This window comes from Tricharina praecox (genome assembly GCF_024521635.1).
Source record: "Tricharina praecox strain CBS 144465 chromosome Unknown BZA05scaffold_9, whole genome shotgun sequence".
Classification (NCBI taxonomy): Eukaryota; Fungi; Ascomycota; class Pezizomycetes; order Pezizales; family Pyronemataceae; genus Tricharina; species Tricharina praecox.
In genome coordinates this window covers 442,611-466,270 of record NW_026250411.1, presented here as the reverse complement: position 1 = coordinate 466,270, position 23,660 = coordinate 442,611, and the positions used below count along the sequence as shown (strand labels likewise).

At 53.6% G+C, this 23,660-nt stretch overlaps 9 protein-coding genes across 9 annotated transcripts; 4 read left to right on the top strand and 5 right to left on the bottom strand.

The window, feature by feature from the left end:
- Nucleotides 1–1,188: 1,188 nt before the first annotated feature.
- On the bottom strand, nt 1,189–1,504 carry BZA05DRAFT_444089 (uncharacterized protein; the record flags this gene model as incomplete). Its single annotated transcript, XM_051486889.1, has 2 exons — nt 1,189–1,369; nt 1,437–1,504. The coding sequence occupies 2 exons, from the start codon at nt 1,502–1,504 to the stop codon at nt 1,189–1,191; spliced, it is 249 nt and encodes an 82-aa protein (XP_051340350.1).
- Nucleotides 1,505–2,795: 1,291 nt separating this feature from the next.
- On the top strand, nt 2,796–3,798 carry BZA05DRAFT_468411 (cutinase-domain-containing protein; the record flags this gene model as incomplete). The annotated part of the gene is made up of 6 exons (XM_051487848.1): nt 2,796–2,950; nt 3,011–3,023; nt 3,081–3,265; nt 3,315–3,432; nt 3,486–3,557; nt 3,616–3,798. The coding sequence occupies exons 1-6, from the start codon at nt 2,856–2,858 to the stop codon at nt 3,796–3,798; spliced, it is 666 nt and encodes a 221-aa protein (XP_051340349.1). The 5' UTR covers nt 2,796–2,855.
- Nucleotides 3,799–4,189: 391 nt separating this feature from the next.
- BZA05DRAFT_444087 (uncharacterized protein) lies at nt 4,190–4,878 on the bottom strand (the record flags this gene model as incomplete). The annotated part of the gene is made up of 2 exons (XM_051486888.1): nt 4,190–4,414; nt 4,477–4,878. 2 exons carry the CDS (start codon nt 4,876–4,878, stop codon nt 4,190–4,192), a joined length of 627 nt encoding a protein of 208 aa, XP_051340348.1.
- A 247-nt stretch (nt 4,879–5,125) lies between these two features.
- On the bottom strand, nt 5,126–6,123 carry BZA05DRAFT_394785 (uncharacterized protein). Its single transcript, XM_051483361.1, has 3 exons — nt 5,970–6,123; nt 5,834–5,912; nt 5,126–5,785 (listed from the first exon to the last, which is right to left on the bottom strand). The coding sequence occupies exons 1-3, from the start codon at nt 6,083–6,085 to the stop codon at nt 5,204–5,206; spliced, it is 777 nt and encodes a 258-aa protein (XP_051340347.1). The 5' UTR covers nt 6,086–6,123; the 3' UTR covers nt 5,126–5,203.
- Nucleotides 6,124–7,088: 965 nt separating this feature from the next.
- Nucleotides 7,089–11,333, top strand: BZA05DRAFT_468406 (uncharacterized protein; the record flags this gene model as incomplete). Its single annotated transcript, XM_051487847.1, has 9 exons — nt 7,089–7,289; nt 7,502–7,544; nt 7,600–7,626; nt 7,699–7,909; nt 7,970–9,760; nt 9,814–10,073; nt 10,264–10,354; nt 10,448–11,204; nt 11,253–11,333. 9 exons carry the CDS (start codon nt 7,089–7,091, stop codon nt 11,331–11,333), a joined length of 3,462 nt encoding a protein of 1,153 aa, XP_051340346.1.
- A 261-nt stretch (nt 11,334–11,594) lies between these two features.
- On the top strand, nt 11,595–13,161 carry BZA05DRAFT_394781 (uncharacterized protein). Its single transcript, XM_051483360.1, has one exon. It carries the CDS (start codon nt 11,621–11,623, stop codon nt 12,728–12,730), a length of 1,110 nt encoding a protein of 369 aa, XP_051340345.1. The 5' UTR covers nt 11,595–11,620; the 3' UTR covers nt 12,731–13,161.
- A 605-nt stretch (nt 13,162–13,766) lies between these two features.
- Nucleotides 13,767–17,013, top strand: BZA05DRAFT_394779 (glycosyl hydrolases family 31-domain-containing protein). Its single transcript, XM_051483359.1, has 9 exons — nt 13,767–14,007; nt 14,067–14,231; nt 14,292–14,636; nt 14,697–15,052; nt 15,109–15,247; nt 15,304–15,428; nt 15,481–15,846; nt 15,911–16,037; nt 16,094–17,013. Exons 1-9 carry the CDS (start codon nt 13,897–13,899, stop codon nt 16,916–16,918), a joined length of 2,559 nt encoding a protein of 852 aa, XP_051340344.1. The 5' UTR covers nt 13,767–13,896; the 3' UTR covers nt 16,919–17,013.
- Nucleotides 17,014–17,070: 57 nt separating this feature from the next.
- On the bottom strand, nt 17,071–18,662 carry BZA05DRAFT_270287 (uncharacterized protein). Its single transcript, XM_051480224.1, has 3 exons — nt 18,311–18,662; nt 18,166–18,251; nt 17,071–18,105 (listed from the first exon to the last, which is right to left on the bottom strand). Exons 1-3 carry the CDS (start codon nt 18,477–18,479, stop codon nt 17,224–17,226), a joined length of 1,137 nt encoding a protein of 378 aa, XP_051340343.1. The 5' UTR covers nt 18,480–18,662; the 3' UTR covers nt 17,071–17,223.
- A 1,427-nt stretch (nt 18,663–20,089) lies between these two features.
- On the bottom strand, nt 20,090–22,310 carry BZA05DRAFT_425161 (integral peroxisomal membrane peroxin-domain-containing protein; the record flags this gene model as incomplete). Its single annotated transcript, XM_051485950.1, has 2 exons — nt 20,090–20,206; nt 21,159–22,310. The coding sequence occupies 2 exons, from the start codon at nt 22,308–22,310 to the stop codon at nt 20,090–20,092; spliced, it is 1,269 nt and encodes a 422-aa protein (XP_051340342.1).
- Nucleotides 22,311–23,660: the final 1,350 nt, after the last annotated feature.

Below are 23,660 nucleotides of genomic sequence, written 5' to 3'. Positions count from 1 at the left end.
AGAACACATCAGGCATGCAGGTACACATTCTCCCAGAGTGACAGCAATCAATATAAAGATCGGGAGCAGGCATGTTTCAGACAATGGCAAATGCACATAAATGAGTATCTATTTGACCTTCCTATCGACTTCCCGGATGCAGAAGATTCATCGATGCTTCTATCAGAAGTGTCAAGAGTCAATAGGTCTTGCCGTCACTGATGGCGAGCACGTGACCGACCCGGTCCGTACTCGCTGCCATGGCGATCTCCCGCTTCGACTCTTATCTCGCCGGCACTGCATATCAGGTACACCGCCGTGATCAGCACAAAATCCAACCTGCACTCAATCATGCTAACGGAGAGAACCTTCATACATGCAAACTCTACTCGCTATGCCGTCACAGGCCCAAGGAAAACGGCCATACTATTCGCTCACTCGGCAGGCTGCGGTATACTAGCCACTTAAATTTCAATCGCAATGTCATCTCTCATACATACCTCCTTCAAGAGCCCGCCCGATTCCTCCTCAAGAAGCCAGCTCGACTTGATACCCGCCTCTAGCCATCTATGTTTCACCATATGCGCTATCCCAACGATTCTGATCGAATATCATCCACAGTCTTCTACAATCTCGAAATTCTTTGCAGCTCTCGACCCACTCGCTACCCGGAAACGTCCACCGTGGTATTGTCTCCTTTGCGAACAAACAGAGAAAGATGGCCTAACGCAAGTTCTACTCGCTACTCGAACGTCATATCTAACTTGATACCGGTATGCTAATATCTCTTGAGCAATGAGCACTTGCCCAAAGCTTTGGTATGTTCGGTCTACTAGTTCTTCTTGTCTGCTCGTATCGCGTATCGCCGGGTGTCGCAGCGGAATAGTATTATCTCTACTATTGTTTTTATTTTTTTTCATTTAATCGTCACAGCATTCTCGGACCCTAGTCGATCATGGCTGTGTACATCTCCTTGTCCAAGTCCCCGCTGCCTTTCAGCCCGATCATTATCTCACTAGCAGCACAAATCGGTACATCACAGCAGCAATGAAGAGTGGCTCAATAGCTATGACAGCTTGATATTTGCAGCACCTGTCCGGTTCTTACATGCGTCCCATCCCATCCCCATCCCACGGCTTTCCCAGTAGACCAACAAGTACATCATCGTAAAGCTCAGCAGCTATTCACCCCCCCACCACGTCCGTCATCTCAACACTGCCCCACCGTATCCTGAGCACTGCTTGACTTGCACGGCGGCCCGCCGTTGAGCGGCAGTGTGATCCAGCCCGTGTAGCCGGGGAACAGGATCCCCGTAGGATACTGGATTCCGTACGGCAGTGCGACCCAGCCCACGCCCCGCTCCGCCTGTTCGATGGCTTCGCTGATGGAGCTGTTTTTTTTACGCCGTTAGTGGATTGGCTGGCTAGCAAGCACGCAGCAAGGGGGAGGAGACATACCCAGGGGCTTGCGCGGACACCAGACCGAGCGTTGCGAGCAGGACGGTGCTGAGCGATAGGGAACGCATGTTCTTTTTTTGCGGGAGGGAGGAATGCGTGGGGTTTTTTTTTGTAGGCTGCGAGAGAGGTTGGCGGTGTTGCGTGCGGCCGGTGACGAGCTGTGAAGACAAAAACAATGCAAGGAGTGTAGTGGGGTTGACTGCCTGTTTGAAAACGGCGGCGGGGGAGGGAATGGGGTGGAATTATATCGAGACCGCAGTACGGTATTTCTCTCCTTAGCTTTTGAGTGCGATTGTGAAGGTGTTGGCTCGCCACGGGGAAGCCGTCACCTCGGTATTGAGATCTCTTCGTCGGTAGCCATATCGACGTTTCTGCGGAAGGGCGATCTGATGGTTTCGCTCCAGCTTAGCTGTAGGCTACGGGATGTCAAAATATAGTGATGACCTCAATACATATCCTGCGGCTAAGAAGTGAAACACTACGTTTGGCAAACCTCGGCTGCTTGTTTATCTACATATAGCCCCGGTGAGGCTAGCTACGTGGTTTTTTGATCACTGGGCTGCAAGTCTATGGTATCGTTGGCGGCCGAGGAATAAACGATCATGAAGTCGGTGGTCGGGCAGAATAATCGCCGCCCACGCAAACAAGGAGACCACCCACACGGCTTCTCAGTTCGCCCGACAGTGGGTGAAAAAAACTCATGTCATGAATTCTGCCTTCATATAGAATCCTCACTATGCGTAGATATTGATGCGGACGTTGAATAATAACTACAGCCGCTGAAAGATTAGGCATCCAAAAAACCGGGGTCGCACGTACATAGAAATTTTGAATGGATATGTGCTAAGTATCGACATAACTACCCCGCGAAGAATAGATTATGCGGGGTACGGTGGTGGTGGTGGACGCATGTGCATGGGCTCGATCTGAATCTCGATACTCGGGCTCGGCCATGGGGGAGTTTTGTATGCCCCCCGCTTTCCGCTCGCCTGCCAATACCACGGTAACGGTTGTATAGGGGCTACTATGAGCGTAGGATTCCCAGAGAAAAACTACTGGCCATCTACCAACCACCCCGCCGGCCGTGGGTCGGATCAATCGGATCCAAAGCCCCGTATAGTGATAATAGCGGATCGATTTTTGGGTAAGTTGATTTGGTGGTTGAGTGACCGAGGAGTGACCTCGGGATAGGTATGGGTGGCTATCTGTCGTTTGGTTGTAGACCAAGCCCTTCAGATGAAGATTCTCTGCTGTGGTGAACGGGAAAAGGGAACTTAAGTAGGTAGTCGTCTCTCTGGGTTTGACCATAAGTTGATCTCCAGCCACGGCCCTCTCACTATATCACTCGTCTCGCACCCCCACACTCCTTCCTGCTTTCGTTCCCTTCCTCCAGCCTCCGTCAAATCACATACTTCAGCCATGAAGCTCATATCAATTATCATTGGTGCAGCTGCTCTGATTGGTGGGGTCGCCGCACAGTCGTGCCCCGAGTCCGAGTTCTTGTTTGCGCGCGGGTAAGCCAATCAGACCGAATTTTCGGATTCAAGAACTAACTTGATTTTATTCTTCGATAGCACCGGCGAGTCTGTACGTCTAGGAGACTCATTCCTTCATCGTGCCGGATCGGTATTGACAGCAGACTAGGGGAAAATCGGCACGACAGTCGGCAGGTCCATGCAGACTGCGCTGCGTCGGGCCGCTGGCTCTCGCATGACCGTCGTCGGAGTTGAATACCCGGCCAACGACGATTTCGAGGCATCGTCCGCGGTTGGAACCACGTGGGTCGTCGAGTACGTGAAGAGGCGTGCCGTAGAATGTCCCAACATGAAGTAAGTCCACCGCTCGAGAGCCCCCGTGTGAGAACTAAAAGGTTTTTAGGTTCGCTTTTGGAGGATACAGTCAGGGTTGTCAGGTCTTCCATAAGGCCCGTGCTGGTCTTGCAGATCCTGCCATCCAGAAACGGATCATCGGTGCTGCCCTCTTCGGTGACCCATACGTACGTCCATCCCTCGGGCTCAGCCATGACAAGACTGACGGTGGGTGTTGTAGATGATGGCGACGGGAACGCTGTCCAGGGTTCCTACCACATGGGCCGGAAAGATCCACGATAACTGCGCCAGCGTGAGTCTCTCCACATAAATCTTTCCTTCGTTTCGACAGATACTCATCGAATAAATAGGGCGACCCTGTCTGCGGAGGAGGAGATAACTTCCTCGCCCACATCACCGGATACAGCTCCTCCACGGCCAGGAGTGCTGCGACCTTCCTTACCGACCGGTTGGAGGGACGACCTGGTAATGCAAAGTCTCCCCTCAACGGAAACAACAATAACCTGCCGGATACCACTCCCTCTACTCCGTAAAAGGTGACAGGTGTCTGGAGTTGTGGAAGATGGATAAGTTTGGCGAGCGTATGTAGCAGATGAGGGAAGCATGGAGGAAGTGAAGAAAGGAAGGAAGAGGTATTTGATGGTTGTATGACGAGAGGAAAGACGAGCTTTGTGAGATATATATTTGGTATTCAGGAACCATTGAAATCGTCGCATGCAAGCAGCAGAATATGGGACGGTTGCGCCTGTGTATGCATAGGACCGTCGTACATACAATCACGAGCAAAGTGCCATATGTGCTATTCGAGTAGTCGATTGTCCCATGCCCAAGCTCTGTCCATACCAACCAGTTCGCGAACTTCCTCGGTCTATACTACATACCATAATACACTTCAACATCCCCACTAGTTATCCCTCACTCCTTCTACTCCTGCCCAAACACCAACTTCGCCACCTTGGTATTGTAATCCAGCATGGCAACAGCCCCATGCAGCAAGCAAAAGTCCGCACCGAGCACACTGATCCCAGAGAACCTGGCATTGACAGGAACTGGCCTCACTTCCGCCATCCGTCCTCCGAGCGTGGCGCGAAAAAACGTCGGTACCGTCACATCGCCACCATCCTCGCCTCCATAGAGGAGCTCACAGACCTACCGAACATCAGCGCATACTCCTATGTACCTACACACCGCCGACCGGAACCGGAACCCACATCGCGCGCCAGCAGCGTATACGGCGACACCGGCGCATACAGGAAATGCACGAACCGCAGCGGACAGTCGTGCACCGAGACGGGAAAATAAAAGTACGGCTGATGGTGTCGGCCCACCAACGCCCCCGTGACCGTGTGCGCCAGCGGCATCGAGACCTCCTCGATGTACGTTTCGACCTTTGTGAGGTTCGTGCATCCTAGTGCGGCCGAGAGGAGCGCGGAGGTGGGGCTTGACGGTGGAAGCTGCAGATCGAAGGGGACGACGTCGGCTGGGTCGAATTCTTCTTCGGTGATTCCGATGCTGGGCTCCAGGATGACGCTGGTTGGGAGGATGATGCGTCGCCGGGGGACGGCCAGGACGGATCGGAGAGTTGGTTGGCTGCGCTGTAGTGATTTGAACATGGTATTCTGGAGTGATCTATTTTGACCGGAATGTTGATCTGGATAATGGTCTGAAGTCGTCAAACCCTATGCCATGGGCCCACAGTCAGTAGGCTAGGACATGTTAACCTAGATTTGGATTCGCGACCTCTTCACCACAGTCACACATTCAGACTTTCCGAGGCTCTAATTTGATGTTACGGGAGTGTGCCTGGATAGAAAGCGGAGTCAAGAGTAGAGAAAATCGGCCAAAAAAGTTTCTGCCTCCACCTCCGGTTCCAACACGAATTCGCTCCATATACAAAAGTACTAGGTACATATTTCCTCCGACATTATCTATCAGATATCAAGCAATCAACGTCAAAGTAGCATCATCCACACCCATATGTGTGATCGCCAGTCCCTGCTCCGTCAACTCTCTACTGTACGCAAAGCCAACCGCAATCTTAACCATGCCACCATTCGGTGGAGCAAGCCACTCCGTCGTTACCTGTGTCCATACATTGGTGGCCGGAGACATATCCGTCTGCACCGTATACACGCCATCAATCGTGAAAATCGCATACGCACCGAGGTTGAAGTTGTTCGTCCACGCCGAGAACCGGTACCGTCTGCCGCCGCAAACGGCGAAGGCTCTGGATCGCGCCTGCCCCCCGCGGCCGGGGAAACCGTTGAGCGACGCCGAGAAAACCGACAGAAGGTATCGGCTTCCAGTACGCGGCGAGGGAGATGTTGCGTACGACAGAGAGGTCCCCTCGCCTGTTTGGATCTCGAATTCCCAGTCCTCGTTCTCGAAGCTGGGATCGGATACTGGCATCGCCGGACAGGCTGGGCTCGACGTCGGAGTTGGCGGAACCGTGGGGGTGGCGGTCACCGTGATTGTAATCGGCGATTGAGGAGGACAAGTTGCCGAGCGCCACCTGGTAAGCTGGAGAGATCAGCCGTATGATCACAGGAATAGGGATGGTTTGATTACCGTGGTAGATCGGGTGTATGTGGTGGCTTTGGTTCGAGTGATCGTAACAACCTTCGTGGAAGTCTTTGGTTTTTGCGTACTATGCATACCGAAACATCAACATTGGTGTACTGCATGATCGGGGAGTATTCCTTACAGTGTCTTAGTCGACCATCTGGTTACGGCTGGACATCTTCTGTCTTGCAGCTGAGGGACGGCGGAGACGAACGCGGCCAGGAAAGCAACGAAAATGAGGATAGTCGAGGAATGCATTGCAGGCGGTCGACTGCTGCTGCGGATAGTGGAAGCTGTGGGACGGAATGCCGACTTTTATATTGCAATTTCCACTTCCCAGCGCGTGGAGACGGCACGGAGGTATATATGATCTGGAATTACCGGCCGATTGGTGATGATCCGAATGCATCACGGCTGGGAGTCTGAGACAGTGCCACGGTGCCTTGCATGTGCATTCATCAAATCTCGTGGTGTAAATGCACCTGATGAACCCTCGCCGAAAGATGGCCGGGTGTGGGTCTACATACGGCCTTTGGCCGTGGCGGAGAAGACAGGATGTGGCAGAGGTTCTACTCTAGCTTCCTATAGGAAAAGGAATGGCGGCAGAGCTTTGAGAAGATCCAAACCCGAGTAGAGAGCTCAGAGGACTATATAAGTACATAGAGGCCGGGGCGCTAGGTGGGTGGCTTTGTGTACCGTATCGGGAATCTTCGCTTATGTTATGGGAAAATAGAGTATTGACAAGCATACGTCCTTTCTACTAGGAGGTACTCTAGTCTCACGTCGCCGTCTCTCCACAAAGCCATCCTCTTTCATGCCTACCGATGGACAGGCCGAAGCTTCACCAGTGTATTTCAGGTGGCCACCTTTTGCCCTGTACGATGCCTGCGACGGTCGTGAGTTTCTTCTCTGTATGCGGTGCCCCTGGTTATCCAGTTGTGATTCACAGGAATAATGAGACTCTTTTCCTGTTACCAAGATGACAGGTCGCGTTGGGAAACTCACGTGAGCGCGCGTTTCACGTAAAGAGTCGCGTCTTCCCGCTCCAACGTTTCCAGCACGCGTAGGTCCCACAAAAGAGCCGCATCTTCCTCCTTCAATGTTTCCAGCGAGCTGCATATATAGCACTCCTAATAACCCACCAAAAAGTAACACCGTTCTCTACCACTCCTTCAAATAACACTCCTTCTTAGCACGCTCATTTTCTTACAAACGTAACACTGTTCTTTCTTACTCTCTTAAAAACATCCCCTTGCACGCTATGGGCCCCGGCGTAGATACCGCTTCGCTCCCCTCCAAGCTCCCTCAGATTCCTGAGCTCCCTAAGCTCCCAATCCCTTCATCGCAATTCATCAAGCACGTCAATGGAAACCCTCAAGTTCCGGATAACGCCCTGAGAGCCTTTTACTCTCGAATGCCAGATTACGAGATTGTCAGGGACAACACCATCAATCTCGTCGATGTTTTCGCCGTCGAAAACCAATGACTTAAAATCCGATCGAGGGACTTCAAGACTGAAATCCAGGAAGAGAAAGACAAGTATGTTTCTCTCCGTATTGTGAGTGCTGCTAGCATTGTCGATGCGAGATACCTAGGTATGTCATGGAGCTGGATTCAGAGAAGAGAAAGCAATCAGGTGAAGCCTGCATTGTTCCAACTCTAAAGGATTTTCAGCACAACTTCAATATCTTTTCCGAAGGCGCATTTGCGGATTTGGGTCAGTCCAACTCCATGCTTGTTTCATTCAAGTACACTAGCTGACAGGATCACAGGGGTTACAGATTGGAACACTGTTATCGGTATTTTACTGTGTTTACCATGAACTTAACTATGTTTTAATTGCTCGTTCCATATTGATTGTGTACATCTAGTGGCGGGATCTGCGCCCTTGATTCCACTGTTGGCTGTCCCTGCAGAATGCTCGGGGAACAAGCGGGAACTGCACGAGTATTACCACGAGATACTGGCTCCGGGTTCCGATATCAATCTGTTTCTCTACGGCATCAAAGACGAAGCGGAAGCCATTGCTAAATTGGAAGCAATCGAGACCACTGTCAGGGACAATCTGTTCTGGAAGGCAACGTATGCACAGTCATTTGCATCTCAACTGTAAAGTTGCTGACCATTGCTATTACTGAACAGAACCATTCGTACACGCCACACAATCACTATCGTCGGGAAATATCCCAACAGACACGTTCAGGTCTTTCTGCGTCTCTACAAGAGCATCGCTCAGATCCTGCATGACTTTGATGTCGACTGCTCTGCGGTTGCCTATGACGGCAAGCATGTGTGGGCAAGCCCTCGTGCACTCGCAGCTTGCATCACCCAATGCAACGAAATCGATCTCAGCCGGCGGTCTCCATCGTATGAGAATCGTTTGTCAAAATACTCGCACCGCGGGTTCGAGGTCTATTGTCCTTTCCTAGAACGATCGCGCATCGATCCGAACATCTTCGAAAGATCCTTTGACCGCACCAATGGCCTCGCTCAGCTTCTGATCTTGGAGGCCCTGCCGGCACCTGAGCAGTGGGATGCGTATGTTCGCCAGCAACGCGAGAAGACAGGAATACACAAGCTGGATACTGTCCCCCATGGCAGCAGTAATGAGAGAGATGGGAACCAGGATGAGGATGAGACCGCGGAGTGGGATTTCGAAGAGATTAACTCGTATCACACGTTCTCGATTCCGTACGGCCGAGGCTACAATTCGTACAACAATGAGAGACATTTTTTCCGGAAAGATCTCCTACTAAATGCGGACTGGAACCTAAAGAACAGACCGCCTCACCGAACAGTCCACCTCCATCGCGACCCTGTATTTTTCGGCAACGTCCGTGATGTGGTCGGGGACTGTTGCGGATACTGCCCTGAGCCACTCAACGACCAGGAAAACCAGGTTGCCGAAGAAGAGGGCAAAATGTACGTCAGCGGCCCCATCACTTTTCTTTCCGACAACCCGGGCCACCAGAAGATTGGCTCTTTCAATCCACTGGGGCCCAAGGATTATAAGATTATACCGATATGGTCTATATCGGTTCATCGCGAGCTCTTTACCAAGCTATCGCCGATAACCAGGTCACCACTTTCTCGTACTGGTGCGAGCATGCCGACGTCAACGCCCGGGACTTGTACGGCCGCACTCCGCTGCACCTGGCTTATGGGTGCCTTCACCCGCCTGGAGGTGGTACAGCGCTTGATCGATCATGGCGCCAGGCTGGTGGCTCGCCTGCAGGATGGCCGCACGGCGCTGCTTCTCGCTGCTGCTCGCGGGAGGGTTGATATCGTTGAAGCCCTGCTGAGGAAGAGTGCTGAGAAAAAGTACGACCGTGACTGGCGCATGCGATTCGAGAAGGAGAAACCGAAGTCTTCCGAAGACCCCGCCGCAGTGGCAGAAGGAAATATCAAGATGCGGGAGGCCAAAGGTGGGGACACTGCTGAAAGCGATGATGGCGATAGTCACATCGATGCCAAGTCGATGGATGGCGGTGCGGCAACAGCGACGACTGGTGGGTTTGTCAAGCTCCAGGACCCGCTGTCAAATGCTTTGGCTGCGGACAAACTTGGTGAATTTGGGGGAGAGCTAGTGGATGATATTTACGACATCAACACCACCGAGTGGGATTACTCGATGAGTCCTTTGCACAGCGCCATCCTCGCAGGCCACAACTCGGTGATCGAAACCCTCGTTACGAACTTCGGCGCCGACGTGCGAGCCCCGGTCCTTCGGCGCGATTCGAATAAGCAGGGTCCGAGTGCGCTATTGAACCTGGTTCTAGCTTTGAACCTACCCCACAAAACGCGGTGTAAGACCGTCGCGACCCTTATCACGCTCGGTGCAAGCAGTGCGCAGGCCTCTGATAACCGCGACGGCAGCCGCACTAGCGCGCTGCATTATATCGTCGCCGACGGGCCAAGGACGTCCTCCAAACCGTGTTTGAACACGATCACGGCGCCATGAGTGTGCTGAATAACGTACAACGCAGTACCAGTGGTTCTCTCGACGGAAGGAGCGATACTACACCTCTGATCACTGCAATGTACCTGGACAGCGGCGCGCTAGAGGTCACGAGATATCTGCTCAGCCAGGATGCCCACGTACAGATCACGGCGAATGACCTTGTGCGCAGCATGAAGCCTGCTCAGCGGAAGGGTTTCACCGCGGAAGATCTTGAGCACGAGCTCAGGGCGAAACTACAGCAGCCCCTGGAGCACGCGATTGCGCGGGGAAATGGCTGTGGAAATGGTCCAGCTGCTGCTCGAGCACGGTGCAGATCCCAACATCCTCTGCAAGCAAGGCATGCACTGGCGGAAAGAAGCCAAATTACCACCAGTGGACGCGCGGACGCCGCTGGACTTGGTGCGGTTCAAGATAGATAAGTGCCTGGCTGCGATTAGAACGATGGAATTCTCCGCTAATGCACACGCAAAAGCAGAACCTTCCGCCCCCGATTTTGATGACTCTGTGCTGGACGTATATCTCGAGGGCAGCTATCAGCGCTTCACAGCTTTGCGCTACCTCAACCAGTTATAGTGGAACGTGGGGGGCAATTTGGCCAATGGCACAAGATCTTCCTCAGCCACGTATTCCAAAGAGCAACATGAGGCATGAAACAAAAGGCTAGAGGAACTAAAGGAGATTGAACAACTACTGATGGATGCCGGTGCGAAACCGATGCTCGATCTATACGCCGAGCTGCGACCGGAGTACCTAAAAGCGCACAACGGGGTTCTAGAGGGTTTCAGACGTCCGTCTGCGGAAGTGGCTGTTGAGAGAGAGGCTATAGAGCTTTTCCGAAGAACCCACGCCGGTAGTATTGCTGCTACCGCTGCTACCCCACAGCCGGAGGAGCCCCAGCTTTTTGATCCGTTCTCAGTGAACTACCCCTACAGTGTGATGGTCGATGCGTTTGACGGGTACCTACAACCGTTTGAAGCTACCACGGAGTCGGAGGAGCCCAGGTTTGATCCGTCATTAACGAAATACTCCTACCTCAGGGAGGGAGACGTGCATGGCCGCTACCTGCGACTCTTTGAGGCGGCATGGAACGGCACACCAGAAGACATGGAGACGGTTCGAATGCTCACATCAGGTCCATCCGGAGAGGGAGAGGATCGTGTTCCAGCGCTGCGGGTCTCGGTCGCGGATAGCAACGATTTTACGGCTCTCTTCATCGCTCTCTACAGAGGCAACTTTGACATGGCAGACCTGATCATGGAAATTGTCAAGTGCCAGTATGAGGAGATGAAGACTCCTGCTGCTCGCCCTGTAATGGATGACGATAGCGATGTTGGCCATGACGAGGATGATATGGAAATCCTCGATGGCGTCACAGTTGAGGACAACGGATTGGCGAAATGTGGCATGAGTCCATACGTGAGTTCCGCCAAACTCCCCCATACCCTCTCAGGCTAACAGACGCAGGCTTATATCATGAGCTCCGTTGTTGATGCACGTCATCTTCTCTTAGTTGAGGAGTACGAAAAGTACTCCGATATCGCTTAGTTTGGTCAGAGGCACTATCCGCTTCAAGTATGCACCCGTTTCCCCACCCAAACTCAAGTTTCACTGGCTAATGGTGGATGTACACTTAGTATGGGATCTGGTCGCCGCTTACCTGGGGAATTTACAAAGACTCAATTCCCCTTATTCGTCGCGTTCTCTCGCTCGTCCGCACCGCAGCCATAAATTCTGGCTGCCCTGACGTTGAGATGGCGGTGGATTCCTTCTTCGTCTGTCCTGGCGAATTCACAAGCAGCAAAGCAGAGCGAACTCATCTGCGAGTTGCTTTGATGCTCAATCGCACCTCCGTCCTCGCCGAACTGATGAAAACGGTCACATTCGGATTAGATTATCCGGAGTTTACTCAAGAGGATGCGGAGTATCAAAAAGCCGTGAACACAAGGTACTATCGCGGGCTCACCATCAATGGTGAAAAAAATGCGGATTGGTTGCGCGATGCAAATTCCAGCCATGCAAATTCCAGCCATGCAAATTCCAGCCATGCAAATTCCAGCCATGCAAATTACAGCCATGCAAATTCCAGCCATGCAAATTCCAGCCATGCCGTCTTTCGCGGCGAAGGTGGGCAGAGACCGGCACAAGTAGCCGCCTATCATGGCGCGCTGGAAAGCCTGCTATGGCTTCAGAGCGATGAGCCATGGAAAGCGGTAACAACTTTCATTTCAAACGACCCTACCAGCAAAAAGGCCCGCTTTTTGGAACAACACGGCTTCGTGCCTCACTTCGAGAATGGACTGGGACTGGCAACGAATCTACTCCCGCATACTTGCATCCAAGGCTGGAAAGATACCATGATCCGCGACACCAGAGCCAAAGCAATGACCTACTTCCTTTCTCGCCCGTCCGCAGCTACCGCCAGGACTGACGAAGGGTTAACGCCTGCCCTCTTTGCGGTGCAGCAAAGTAATCGCGGGGCAATTGAATACCTTTTAGAAGAAGGTGCCGACTTCTCCACGAGGGACTCTGACGGCCGCAACATTCTGCACCTACTGTTCCAGCTCTCCGCCAACAACGAGTTTATTCATCAATTGACCAGGCGGCAGCTCCGCGGGCTCCTCGACCAGGAAGAGTCATATATCCGTGAATATTTCTGCTTGCTACCAACAGATGTCGCCACCGCAGCCTGGGCGCAGCCTGGTCTCAGCCTGGTCGCAGCGACAACGCGGCACCCTGATGCAACCGCTCGCAGCCTGGATCGCAGACCACGACCGCGTCGGAATACACCTGTCCGCCTTCCGCTTCCTCATCTCGATGTCCCGCGGGGTGGGATTAATACAGGCCAACTCGGAGGGCAACCACGCTATCCACGAGCTCGCGCGTGGCGGCCAGGTCTCCGCAATCAAGCTCCTGCTAGATTTACACCCGGAGGCTGCGTTTGAAACCTACGAAAATGGCAATGGATTTACAGCGGGCGAAATTGCAGAGGCCTTGTGGATACGTAGTAAGGTTGGCGGGGCATTTCCGGAGGTCTCTGGGGAGATAGAGGTATCCTGGCAGCCAGTTTATGAGCGGGATATATCATACTTCGACAAAGACGTTGATTGGGAGGAGAGAGAGAATGAGGATGATGATGATGATGTAGGAAAGATAAGTGTTGATGATACTTGGAGATTGTTCAAGAATATGGCGGGATCGCGGGGAAGATGGCTTTGTAAACTTCAGACGGCAGCGATAGTTACGAGGCACGTAGCGCAGGAACGGACAGCGCTGTAGGGGTGTTGACACAGCGGGAGGGGAATTTTCCGGAGTTTGGTAGGGGTCGTCTAGCATCTACGGCCATCGGAACTGGCGATTAATTGCATAATTGAGTACTTAGCTACATGTTACCTCGATTGTCGAATTCTGAGTTGTGGAATCAGTGCTTACTTCTTCTTGCTATTCAAATGATTAAAGCCCCGCTGCAAGCGAAAATGGGCCATAAATGAATCCAACTTGCAAGCATCGGCGACGGTGAAGGGAAGGCCGTGCCGGCAGCGGTCAGCAAATGGCGGGCTGGTTGGCGAAGCAAACAACAACCCAAGCCGTCCGAAAAGAAGAGGCTGAAAGATTGCATAATCGAAACCTCGATTTCTGATTCGATGCAATGTATCTCTGCTGGTTCGGTCTAATGGTTGCCGAGCCAACTTGCCATGGAAGACATCGATTTTGCGACGCAAAGTGGTGATGTAAAGAATCTCCCCCCGTGCTTCTTAGGCTTGATTTGTTCCACGCGGTCCGGAATCACTGCTCTGGTGATACGCACTGAGGACCTCCGCTAAGGTAAGTAGGTGGTCGCAACGATCCATGCATTATCACTCGAAACATGGATAACAGCTGCCCCGCAGCTATGTGCTACCTAGGAAACGAGGGTGCGGGGGTGCGGGTATGCAGGGTGCATGCAGGAAAACACGGTGAGCATTTCATTGCCTGCCTGGATGCACAGCCTCGAGAACCCCGCATCTGGTGATATATATCTAAGATATTCTAGCCTGCAGAGCCGGTTCAGTTATCCTTCGACAGCAGCAAATTTCGTACTACAACTACATATCAACTTTCACATCTCATCATGGTGAAGGTTTCAAAGGGGATGTGGGAGGTGGCTCCCGACACCGCTGTTGACTGGGCGGTGGAGACGTTCAAAGCGGAGGCTCTGGAGGATTCGCTCCGCGTCGTCTGTGTAGGGAATCCTCGAGTGCCTACATTCAGGGGGGAGCATGTGTAACTGATTAGAAACAGCCAACCAAAGCGATCAATTTCCGTGGCGATACTCTGAACTGCCCCACATTGACGACCTCGGTGACGTCGCCGATGGACTGTGTTGTGCAACTCGAGACATATCACTGGAAGGGCCAGACGTACGAGCGGGCAGGCCCACACTTCGAACTATTCCCGAATGGCTGTGTATGTCACTCGGACTCAATCTACTTTTCTTGGGTGCCCGCTGACATAGTAATGTTGAAGCCGAAACGATCAGGCGGTCTGTCGGTCGAGAAAGGCGATGAGAAGTTGACCATGAAATCCGAATTCACCAGACCCGGTTTCATGGGGAACGGCAGCCTTACTACAACGATCGACACTCGGCCTAAATCCTTCGGCATCAAATTCCTCGGTGACGGTCGTTTGTTGACGGAATTGGGATGGAGATCGGTGGGGTATGTGAAGCGGGGAGTAAACCTACACCCCAATGTCGAGATGGGGGACCCCGACAAAGGGGAGCGCTGGATGACATACCAGCTACAACTTGGCGTTGGTGAGAAGGTATATGGGCTGGGTGAGCGGTTCGGGCCATTCGTCAAGAACGGACAGGTACATCATACTTTACGCATGCGCTCCTGGACGTTTGCCCTTGGCTAATGCCTAGCCCAGACTGTTGACCTCTGGAACGAAGACGGCGGCACCTCCTCCGAGATGGCGTACAAGAATATCCCTTTCTATATGACCTCAAACAACTACGGCATTTTCATCCCGTCGCCGTCCCTAGTATCCTACGAGATCCAATCCGAGCGGACAACGCGTGTCAACATCACGGTTCCGGGAGAGTCCATCTCCATGATGCTGATCTACGGCTTCACGCCCAAGGAGATCATCCATACATACGGCATCATTACTGGAACGCCGGCCCTGGTGCCTGCGTGGACAATGGGCCTTTGGCTGACGACCAGCTTCCTAACCAATTACGACAAGGCAACGGTCGACCACTTCTTGGACGGGATGAAAGAGAGGTTGGTCATGAACCCAGCGGCTGTGATTCTGGTTTGCGATTGACCTTGTAGGACAGAGAAATCCCCTTGTCGGTGTTCCATTTCGATTGTTTCTGGATGAAGGGATTTCAATGGTGTGACTTCGAATTCGACGCAGACATGTTTCCCGATGTGAAGGCGCAAATTGCAGCAATGAAGAATGAAAGAGGATTGAAGGTATCCGCGCATATATACCCCCGTAACCGGAAGCGATCAATACTGACTGTTGGCAGATATGTGTGTGGATCAATCCCTATATTGGACAAGAAAGCAAGCTATTCGCCGTCTGCCTCGAAAAAGGATACTTCATAAAGAAAGCCAATGGCAGCGTGTGGCAATGGGACCAATGGCAAGCCGGGTATGCGTCTTGCATCCCCCTTCATTGTATTCCACCGAGCTGATGTCTTCAGGATGGGACTTGTCGACTTCACGAATCCGGAGGCCTGCTCATGGTACTCGGCCGAGCTCGAAAAGCTCATCGACCTGGGCGTTGACAGTTTCAAGACGGACTTTGGCGAGCGAATACCGACCGGCAACGCGCACTATTTCGACGGTTCCGACCCCGAAAAGATGCACAACTACTATCCATTCCTTTACAATAAAGTCACATTCGAGACCCTCGAGCGCCGGCTGGGTAAGGGCGAGGCTGTGTTGTTTGCTCGCTCGGCCACGGCCGGCGTGCAGCGGTTTCCCGTCCACTGGGGAGGTGACCCAATGTCTACCTTCGAAGCTATGGCAGAGACGTTGCGAGGAGGGTTGAGTCTGGGACTTTGCGGGTACGCAACCGCACCAAAACACCCAAAGGTTCTGAATGCGGTCACCTTCACTGACATTCGGTAGTTTCGGTTTTTGGGCTCATGATATCGGCGGCTTCGAGGGAAAGCCGGATCCAGTTCTGTTCAAACGATGGATTCAGTTCGGCTGCTTGTCAAGCCATACCCGCCTCCACGGCTCAAGTAGCTACAGAGTAAGAATGCCCATGAGTGATAGGAATCCATTCACTGACAGCTGTCTGATGTTTAGGTTCCGTGGCTCATCGACCCCAGCGAGGAGGCGTCGGCCGTGCTCAAGAAGTTCATCAACCTGAAGCACCGGCTGATGCCGTACATCTACCAGACGGCGATCGAAGCGCACGCCACCGCCATCCCGATGATGCGCGCCACATTCCTCGAATTCCCGCGGGATCCCGCCACCTGGTTCCTCGATATGCAGTACATGCTCGGCGAGAACCTGCTCGTGGCACCCATCTTCAATGCCGAGGGTACCGTCCGGTACTATGCGCCGTTGGTGACGACGGAGCAGGAGGAAAGAAAGGAGGATAAAGACGGCAACGACGAGGTCGCGGACGACAGGCCTCCCCGCTTCTGGGTCGGCCTCCTCGATGGGAAATGGAGGAAGGCTGGCAGATACCATTCGGAAACCCACGGCGTTTTCTCGTTACCGCTACTAATCCGGCCCGGGGGTGCCGTCGTTCTCGGCAAGAGCGAGGAGACGCCCCACTATGACTGGTCCGAGGACGTGGAAATCTATCTCAACTTCGACAAGAGCTTCAACACCATTGTGGCGATCCCGGATTGGAAGGTCCCCGGCGAGACAAAGGCGACCGTTTCTTTCGAGCTCGAGGGAAAGAATTTGAACATCCGTATCACTCGCGTCAACGGGGAGATCGACGGACACATCAAGCTGTTGATTGCAGGTGCGACGATAGCCAAGGCTACTACAATGCTGCCCACAGGCACTGTCAACTTGGAGGGGGAAGCTGTGGAGGGTTCGTTCCCTGGTTGGAAGGGTGTCCGGGTGAAGGCTGGGCCTGACCTTACGAATGCTTGTTTGCAATTGAGCCATTAGATTAGAGAGACTTCTATTTGTACCGAGTTCAGTCCTTCTATGCCACCGATTGGTCATTCTTTCCTTACCTTTGTAGATCAATACATAAACAGTCCACCGCTATTTCCCACGTAAGCTACAAAGAATTGTATCCAATTGTGCACCCAGAACAGAGCCGTCATTCATCAGACATGTACCATGATCATTCAAATCACACCCAACCGGAACGCCAAATCCACCCTCGGAACTCCATACACCAGTTCAACTAAACTTCAATGGCCAGCCACCACCCCCCACCCTCCACCACCACCACAAACTTTTGCTCCTCATATCGTGGTCGAATTTCCCGCCAACGGCGACACAGAACCATGGAACCGCACCACTTGCGGGCTCCTCCCCTGTTCCATTCTAGTCTGCAACATGATCATCTCGCGTTTATCTGCGGCGGCAGCGGCGGTGATCACCAGGTCGAGTTCTGACGAGTCCGCCGTGCGCCACGGATCTACCACCGTCGCAACACTCGCCTTCCTCCGCTCTGCGGCGTCCGCCCAATCCGGACAGCCGCCGCCCGTACTGCGGGGCGCACTCATCATCTGGTCGGAGGAGCAATCCATTCCTCGTCTTCTTCCACGCACACGGGAGAGCGCCAGTCCGAAGCTGGGCAGGGTGATAGCCAAGACGGCAGCGAACACCTCTACATGCGCCCATATCATAGTGTTGCGGACGAGCGACCAGGGAAGTCCGCCGTCGGCCTGCAGCCCGGTAAAGATCAGACACATGCGGACCACGGTGGCCGCGACGCTCAGCATTCCGATCGCGAAGACGAAGAGGAGCCCCGTGATCTGCAGGCGCCGGTTGCGCCGGCTGAAGTGGATCGTGCTGATCAGTGTCAAGGGAACCGCCAACACCGCGAGGTCGCTCACGATCGTGAGCGTCGCCATCGTGATGAAGACGGTGTGGTCGTAGATGCTTGGACACCGCCGGTCAGAGGCGTCGAAGTCACGCCAGTTCTTGTAGATGGGACTGCACCACAGGAATAGCAGGAGGATCCCAGTGAGGTTGGCGATGAACCATATCGCGATGGCAAGGTGTATCAGATACCGCTTGCGTGTGTACGAGCCCACAAATAGCTCGGAGAAGTAGGCGAGATAGGCGGCTTTGACGACCGTGAGTGCAAAATAGTAATGGATATGTGAAGCAAACAAGGCCTTTTTTGGAGGTCAGACATGTACGTAGGGGTGGAATGCTCGGAAGAGGAGGTAACAGACTTTCGAAACTTCGGTCCGCAGATGCCATGATTCGAAAGATTGTGGATCAGTGATCTCTTGATTCAGTGCCCATGCCGACGTGCCATCTGAAGTGCCAGATCGTAAGTCATTGCGGTTTGGAAGCCCAGGAGAGGAGGAGTCTTACCAGCGGCGAAGTCGAGCACACAAGTGATAAAGAGAAAGATATGTACGAGCTTTGCTTTGAAGGTGCGTGGCTGATGGCGGTGAACAAAGACGGTGCGGAATACGACGCAGCTCGAGGATAGACACGACGCCGTAAGCTTCATGGCCATGACTACCTGGGGTGACACCATATTGCAATCGAGTACAGGTTTTCCCCAGTATGATGAAAGCCAGAAGAAGGTGATGGGCTTATGAGGCAAGGACGAAAGATATGACTAGGTAGTGGGAATCAAGCTTGTTCCTTCGGTAGACCAGTACCGGGAATGGAGAGGGCGGTTTGCGGGGCATTAGCTTGATTCCATCTTCTTCCTGATGGGAGATGCGGAATTTGCGTCTGGCTGGGTTCCATGGCTAGATAAATACGACATCTAGGCTCGGGATGTTCGGTGGAGCGGGTTGTATCCGCGGCATATCGATTGCTATGATAAGCATCGATACCACTTATCTAAATGTGTCAACCGTCAGTACCATGTGGAGGATTTTAAATCTATTACATACCAGTAGCGAGGAGGCAGTAGTGCCGCATAAGCCGTTATAACGGCGATGCTGGCATGCTGCTGCCAGCCCCGAATCGTGGGGAATTGGCCCAAAACATGGAGAAATGCCCAGCTTCATCACTTTCTCCTTTGGTTTTTGTGGGGAATGTTATTAACGTTTCTCCCACAGCAAGCAAGCAAGCATGTTCAAACCAGGAGCCATACCTGCCATGTTTCGGATCGAGGCCCACGTCCGGGCAGCCCGACGGTGTAGTAGGTTCATTGTATGGATGAAAGCTCCCCACCGCTATTCAGGAACCATAGCCGCGTAGGTTGATAATGACGTCTGCAGGGCACATGCCTCGGGACCGGTGCATATTATCATTATCCCAAGCAGATTATGACAGGCAAAACAAATGCAACACGATCACCCTCCCCCCTCCCCCATGCACTCCGGATCTCGCTTAAGCGCGACACACATTTCAGAGAGAGAGAAAAAGGCGACAGAGATCGCACATACATGCTGATGCTTGTTCTGCAGACTTCCATTCCTCCATTGGGTGTGTATGTACCTCGCCTCAACCGTACCAGGTATCTGGGCCGTATGTGCGTCGTACACTTTTCGCTCGTCGACCACTTGACAGCTGCCACAGGGCCTTTGAAACTCCCAATGCTTCCTGGGGAACTTTCCGGTGGGAACAAGGTGCAACCAGAACGGCGAGGTAGACAGCTGTCGTATGTATAGTTCTTTCCAAGCTCCGGAACTCGATGCTACTCAGGATTCGGAAAGCCGTTTTTGCGGACGGAAGAAAGAGAAAATGACGTCTATTCAGTAGATGATAAGAGAGAGAAGAAAGAGGCAGACGACTCGCTGGACCTGTCAACGTTGATACACCCTGCTAACCACATCCGCTCCCCCCCCCCCCCCCCCACACGGCACCCCCGCACCTCTATAGTGTAGCGTGTTTGCGGGGTAATCATTGAATAGAAAATAGATGAGTCCCAGTGAGACTCGGAAAGCCGAGGGTGACTGAACAGTACTGACATCTGAGAGCGCGCGCGGGGAGAGGGGGTTTCCCTCTGCGTTCGAACTTCGCCCGAGGAGGATCAAGCGTTCCTCTGGCCCGGTGAGTGGCTTTGACACAACCTCGCGGCCCTTCCTTTCACCCTCTCTACTAAGTAGTAGAGTGCGCGCAATTAATTTACCACAGGTTGGATTCTCGTGATGTCTTGACAGGTATGATAGCTATCGGCACTGCCTACTTTCATCTTCTCCACCCAGCCTGGGCCTTGATGCCGTCGGCCGATGTGGGGCCTCCCGCTGGCCAGTCCGATCCTTCTATAAACATGGCACGGCTTGGCTGATGCCTGGAGTCTGAAGTCTAGACTAGTAAAGGCGGAGATGTAAGGGAGAGATTCGCTTGCACGGGGGTGGCTTTGAGCGAGGAGGAGGAGGAGGAGGGAGGAGGGATTGGATAGGGCTTGCGCTTGCGGCTGGTTCCATCTGGTAGTATATAACATTCTCGGTTGCGATAGGTAGATGGATGGTACGGGATGGCGATTGATTTCCTTACGTACTTCTTGTGGGATATGTACGGTGGGTTACGGGAACTCGCGGTTACTGCAGTACTAGATATCCAGAAGAGAAACTTGCGCTTCTACGGTGTATATAGGTGAGAAGAAAGCGGGCCTTTCATGTCCTGTTTGTTTTGAATCGTCAGTTCCGTCGCGGAGTACATGTTCCGTTAGCAGGATCACTGCATATCACGCACCTCCCACCGAGTGAGGTGACGTGACCGCAATTTTTCACGTGTCACAAACGGCAGGGTGGTTGTTGCTTCAATGCCCACTCCAGAAACCATCTACTTTCCAGCTCCATCTAAAAGCCCATGGTGCGGAGGTTGCGGCTTGGAATTACCCACACGCACACCCACACACACCCCCTTTGACGTCCTACTCTGCTCCGCTCCACGAGGAGGAGGAGGAGGTGTCAGGTGTGGAGCACTCGGACTCCACGGCTCTACGAGAGTGGATGTGAGCGTAGGTATTTCCTAGACTTTCCAGTTTCCACTGCTCATTCTTACGATGGCGACGGTGAGGGGACTCGGAGGGCGCTCTGACGGGTCTATGAAAGCGAGGTGGAGATTATTAGATTAGTTCATATCAATACAGAAGTAACAGGTAACAAACGCCATTTAATGAATTCACACGCTCACACGCTCACAAAAGCACCAAACCCCTAACCACCGGCCACCAGCCACCTTACTCCGTAAGATACTTCCTCTTAACAGTCCTAACCCACCGTCTCCTCCTCCACTCGCCCAGCCCACCCACCACCTCCCTCTCCTGATCAAACACCCACCTCTCGCCCTCCTCCTCAACCTCGACACCGACAATACACCTCTCAGCAACCCACGTCGTACTCCCAAGATCGAGCGTCCACTTCCCCTCGCACCACTCCCACCCGATGGGGGGTCTAACATCCTCAAAGAACCTGCTCCCCTTCGGGCGCTCCTCGGCGATGCGTGCGGGACTCAGCGGCTCATACGGCGCGGGCGTGAACATCCAGGGCTCGTACTCGCCGCTGGTGGTGCGATGCTGCAGCTCGAAGATCTCGACCTCGCGCGTCTCGGGCACGGTCGACAGCGTGATGTCGGCGTGCACCCAGGAGTCGGCGGCTTCCGCCGCACGCCGCTCCTTTGGCGCTAGGTGCGCCGCGTGCGTTTCTATGACCACCCGTTGCAGCGCCGGGTGCGCGAGCGCCATGAACGTCCAGCCGAGGACGAGGAAGATCAAGCGGAGGGGAAGGAGGTGCGCGGATATGAATAGTGCGATGCTGCTGAAGAAGAGCGCGAGGAAGACGCCAGAGCTGAGCTTCTCGTCCGCGAAGTTCGTCGGCGGCCCGATCAGCGCGATCGTCTTGTCGTGCATCAGCGTGAAGTCGTCCATGGTGTTTTGCAGGTCACGGAGGTTGCGGAAGAAATCTTTGCTGATCTCAGAGACGGCGCGGACTTCGGACGGCGGAGCTATAGCGGGCCCCGACGCTGTGTATACGCTGTTGGGAACTGGTGGGTGGCGCGCGACGAACGACGGCACCATCAGGAAGAGGAGTATCACGGCGGGGGGTAGTGCGAATATTAAATACGGATCTAGGCAGACAAAGGTGTAGATAAGGCACAGGGACAGTGTGTGGCTAGGCGTCTTCCACTGTAGCAGTCGCAGCAGACGGTGCTGGAAAATAAAGACTATGCCAACCCGCGAGTTGAAGCGCCGGAAGTTGTGCGACATCGTGGTGAGACTAAAGGCGGGGCGCTCCGCCGTGTCGGGCCGGGGATCTTTGACCGAGCCCGACGAGTCGCCATCGAGACTATGGTCGTTTGGAAGAACCGAGGTCAATAAGCGCTGGAAGAGGCGCTCCTGTATCGAGCTGGACAAGCTGCCGCTGCCGCTGCCATCGTTGGCGATGTCGGTCGAAGACGAAGCCATATCCGAGGCACCCGAGTAGCTATGACGATGCGGAGCTTGCGAAACGAAGCCGAGTGAGGAGCCCCAGCCTCTAGGTATGGAGAGCGGTCGCGAGGAGTGGCGTCGCGGCGACGGAGAGCGAGAATGCGGTCTGGACGGAGACGGAATACGCGAACGCGGAGGAAGTGAGGGTGAAGGTGGAGGTGGGGGGAAGCTGTCAGAACCGACTGATGACGAGCGCCCGCGCGGAAGGAAGTCTACGGTTAAAAAGTCGTTCATGCTCTGATTGGTTGCGATATAGGTGGTGTGGTTGTATGCTTTCCTTTGTTTGCTGGGTTGTGTGGATAACAGAACGGCATCGATGACGTTTGCATGTGAACGCGATGAGGGAGAAGATTGATCAGATACGACAATAGCGATCGATTGATAAGATTAGAATTCCATCAGCGTCAACGAAAGTTCTACGCTTACCAAAGCCAAACGTCAAGCTCGAACCCAGAAGGCATAAGCGAGGACTTCGTCACAACAACGTGATACATCTCAGCATGGATGCCATGGAGTACTCTACATACGGTAGCCGTGAACAACCATACCGCCGACTCCCGACTCCCGAGCAGAAAACCTTACATACACGCTGCACTAAAGCCCTTCGAAAGCGCTATCATCCAGCGTTTGTCAAGCGTTCACCCACGAAGCCGGGGAAGAAAGAAAAAAAAAAGCGGGGTTATGCAAATCGCCTACTCTACGGCCACCCACTGTGGGACCATAGGTGGTGGTGGTGGGACGTGCGTTTGTCGTTGAGGCATGGCCGCATGGAAGGCGGGGAAGATGCCTCCGGATTCGTTTGGATGACGACTTTGAATGTCAGCCCTCGCTCGATCTCGGGAGGGGAGGGGAAATCGTGGTGGGGAGGGGGGACACTCCGATGATTGATGCAGGTGACGGCGGGAAGGTCGGGTCTGGGCCGGTGCAGATGAATAGAGCAAATGCGGCCGGCTCACGTGCATTGTGCGACTTGCACTGTGAATGTGAACCGAGTGATATACAGTGATCATCCACCACCACCTCTTCCACCACCTCCTCCACCACTACCACTACCACCACGGGATGTCACTCAACCGCTCCCCCCGCCATGACCGCAGGGGTAACTGTGCGGCGACCGAAGTCCGCACCCACACCCGCGCCCACAGTATGAGGTGTCATGGAGGATCAGCCGAAAAAACGGTTCACGACGAGTAGAACCCGACGGGCCAGCCGCTACATACGTGGTACATAATCTGGGTAGTAAACCTTATTTTTCTCTCGGAGGTGCAGGCTTGGCTTCTGCATGCTGTGCTCTGCGTTTCCGACGTTGCCGGTAGCAGTTGCCGG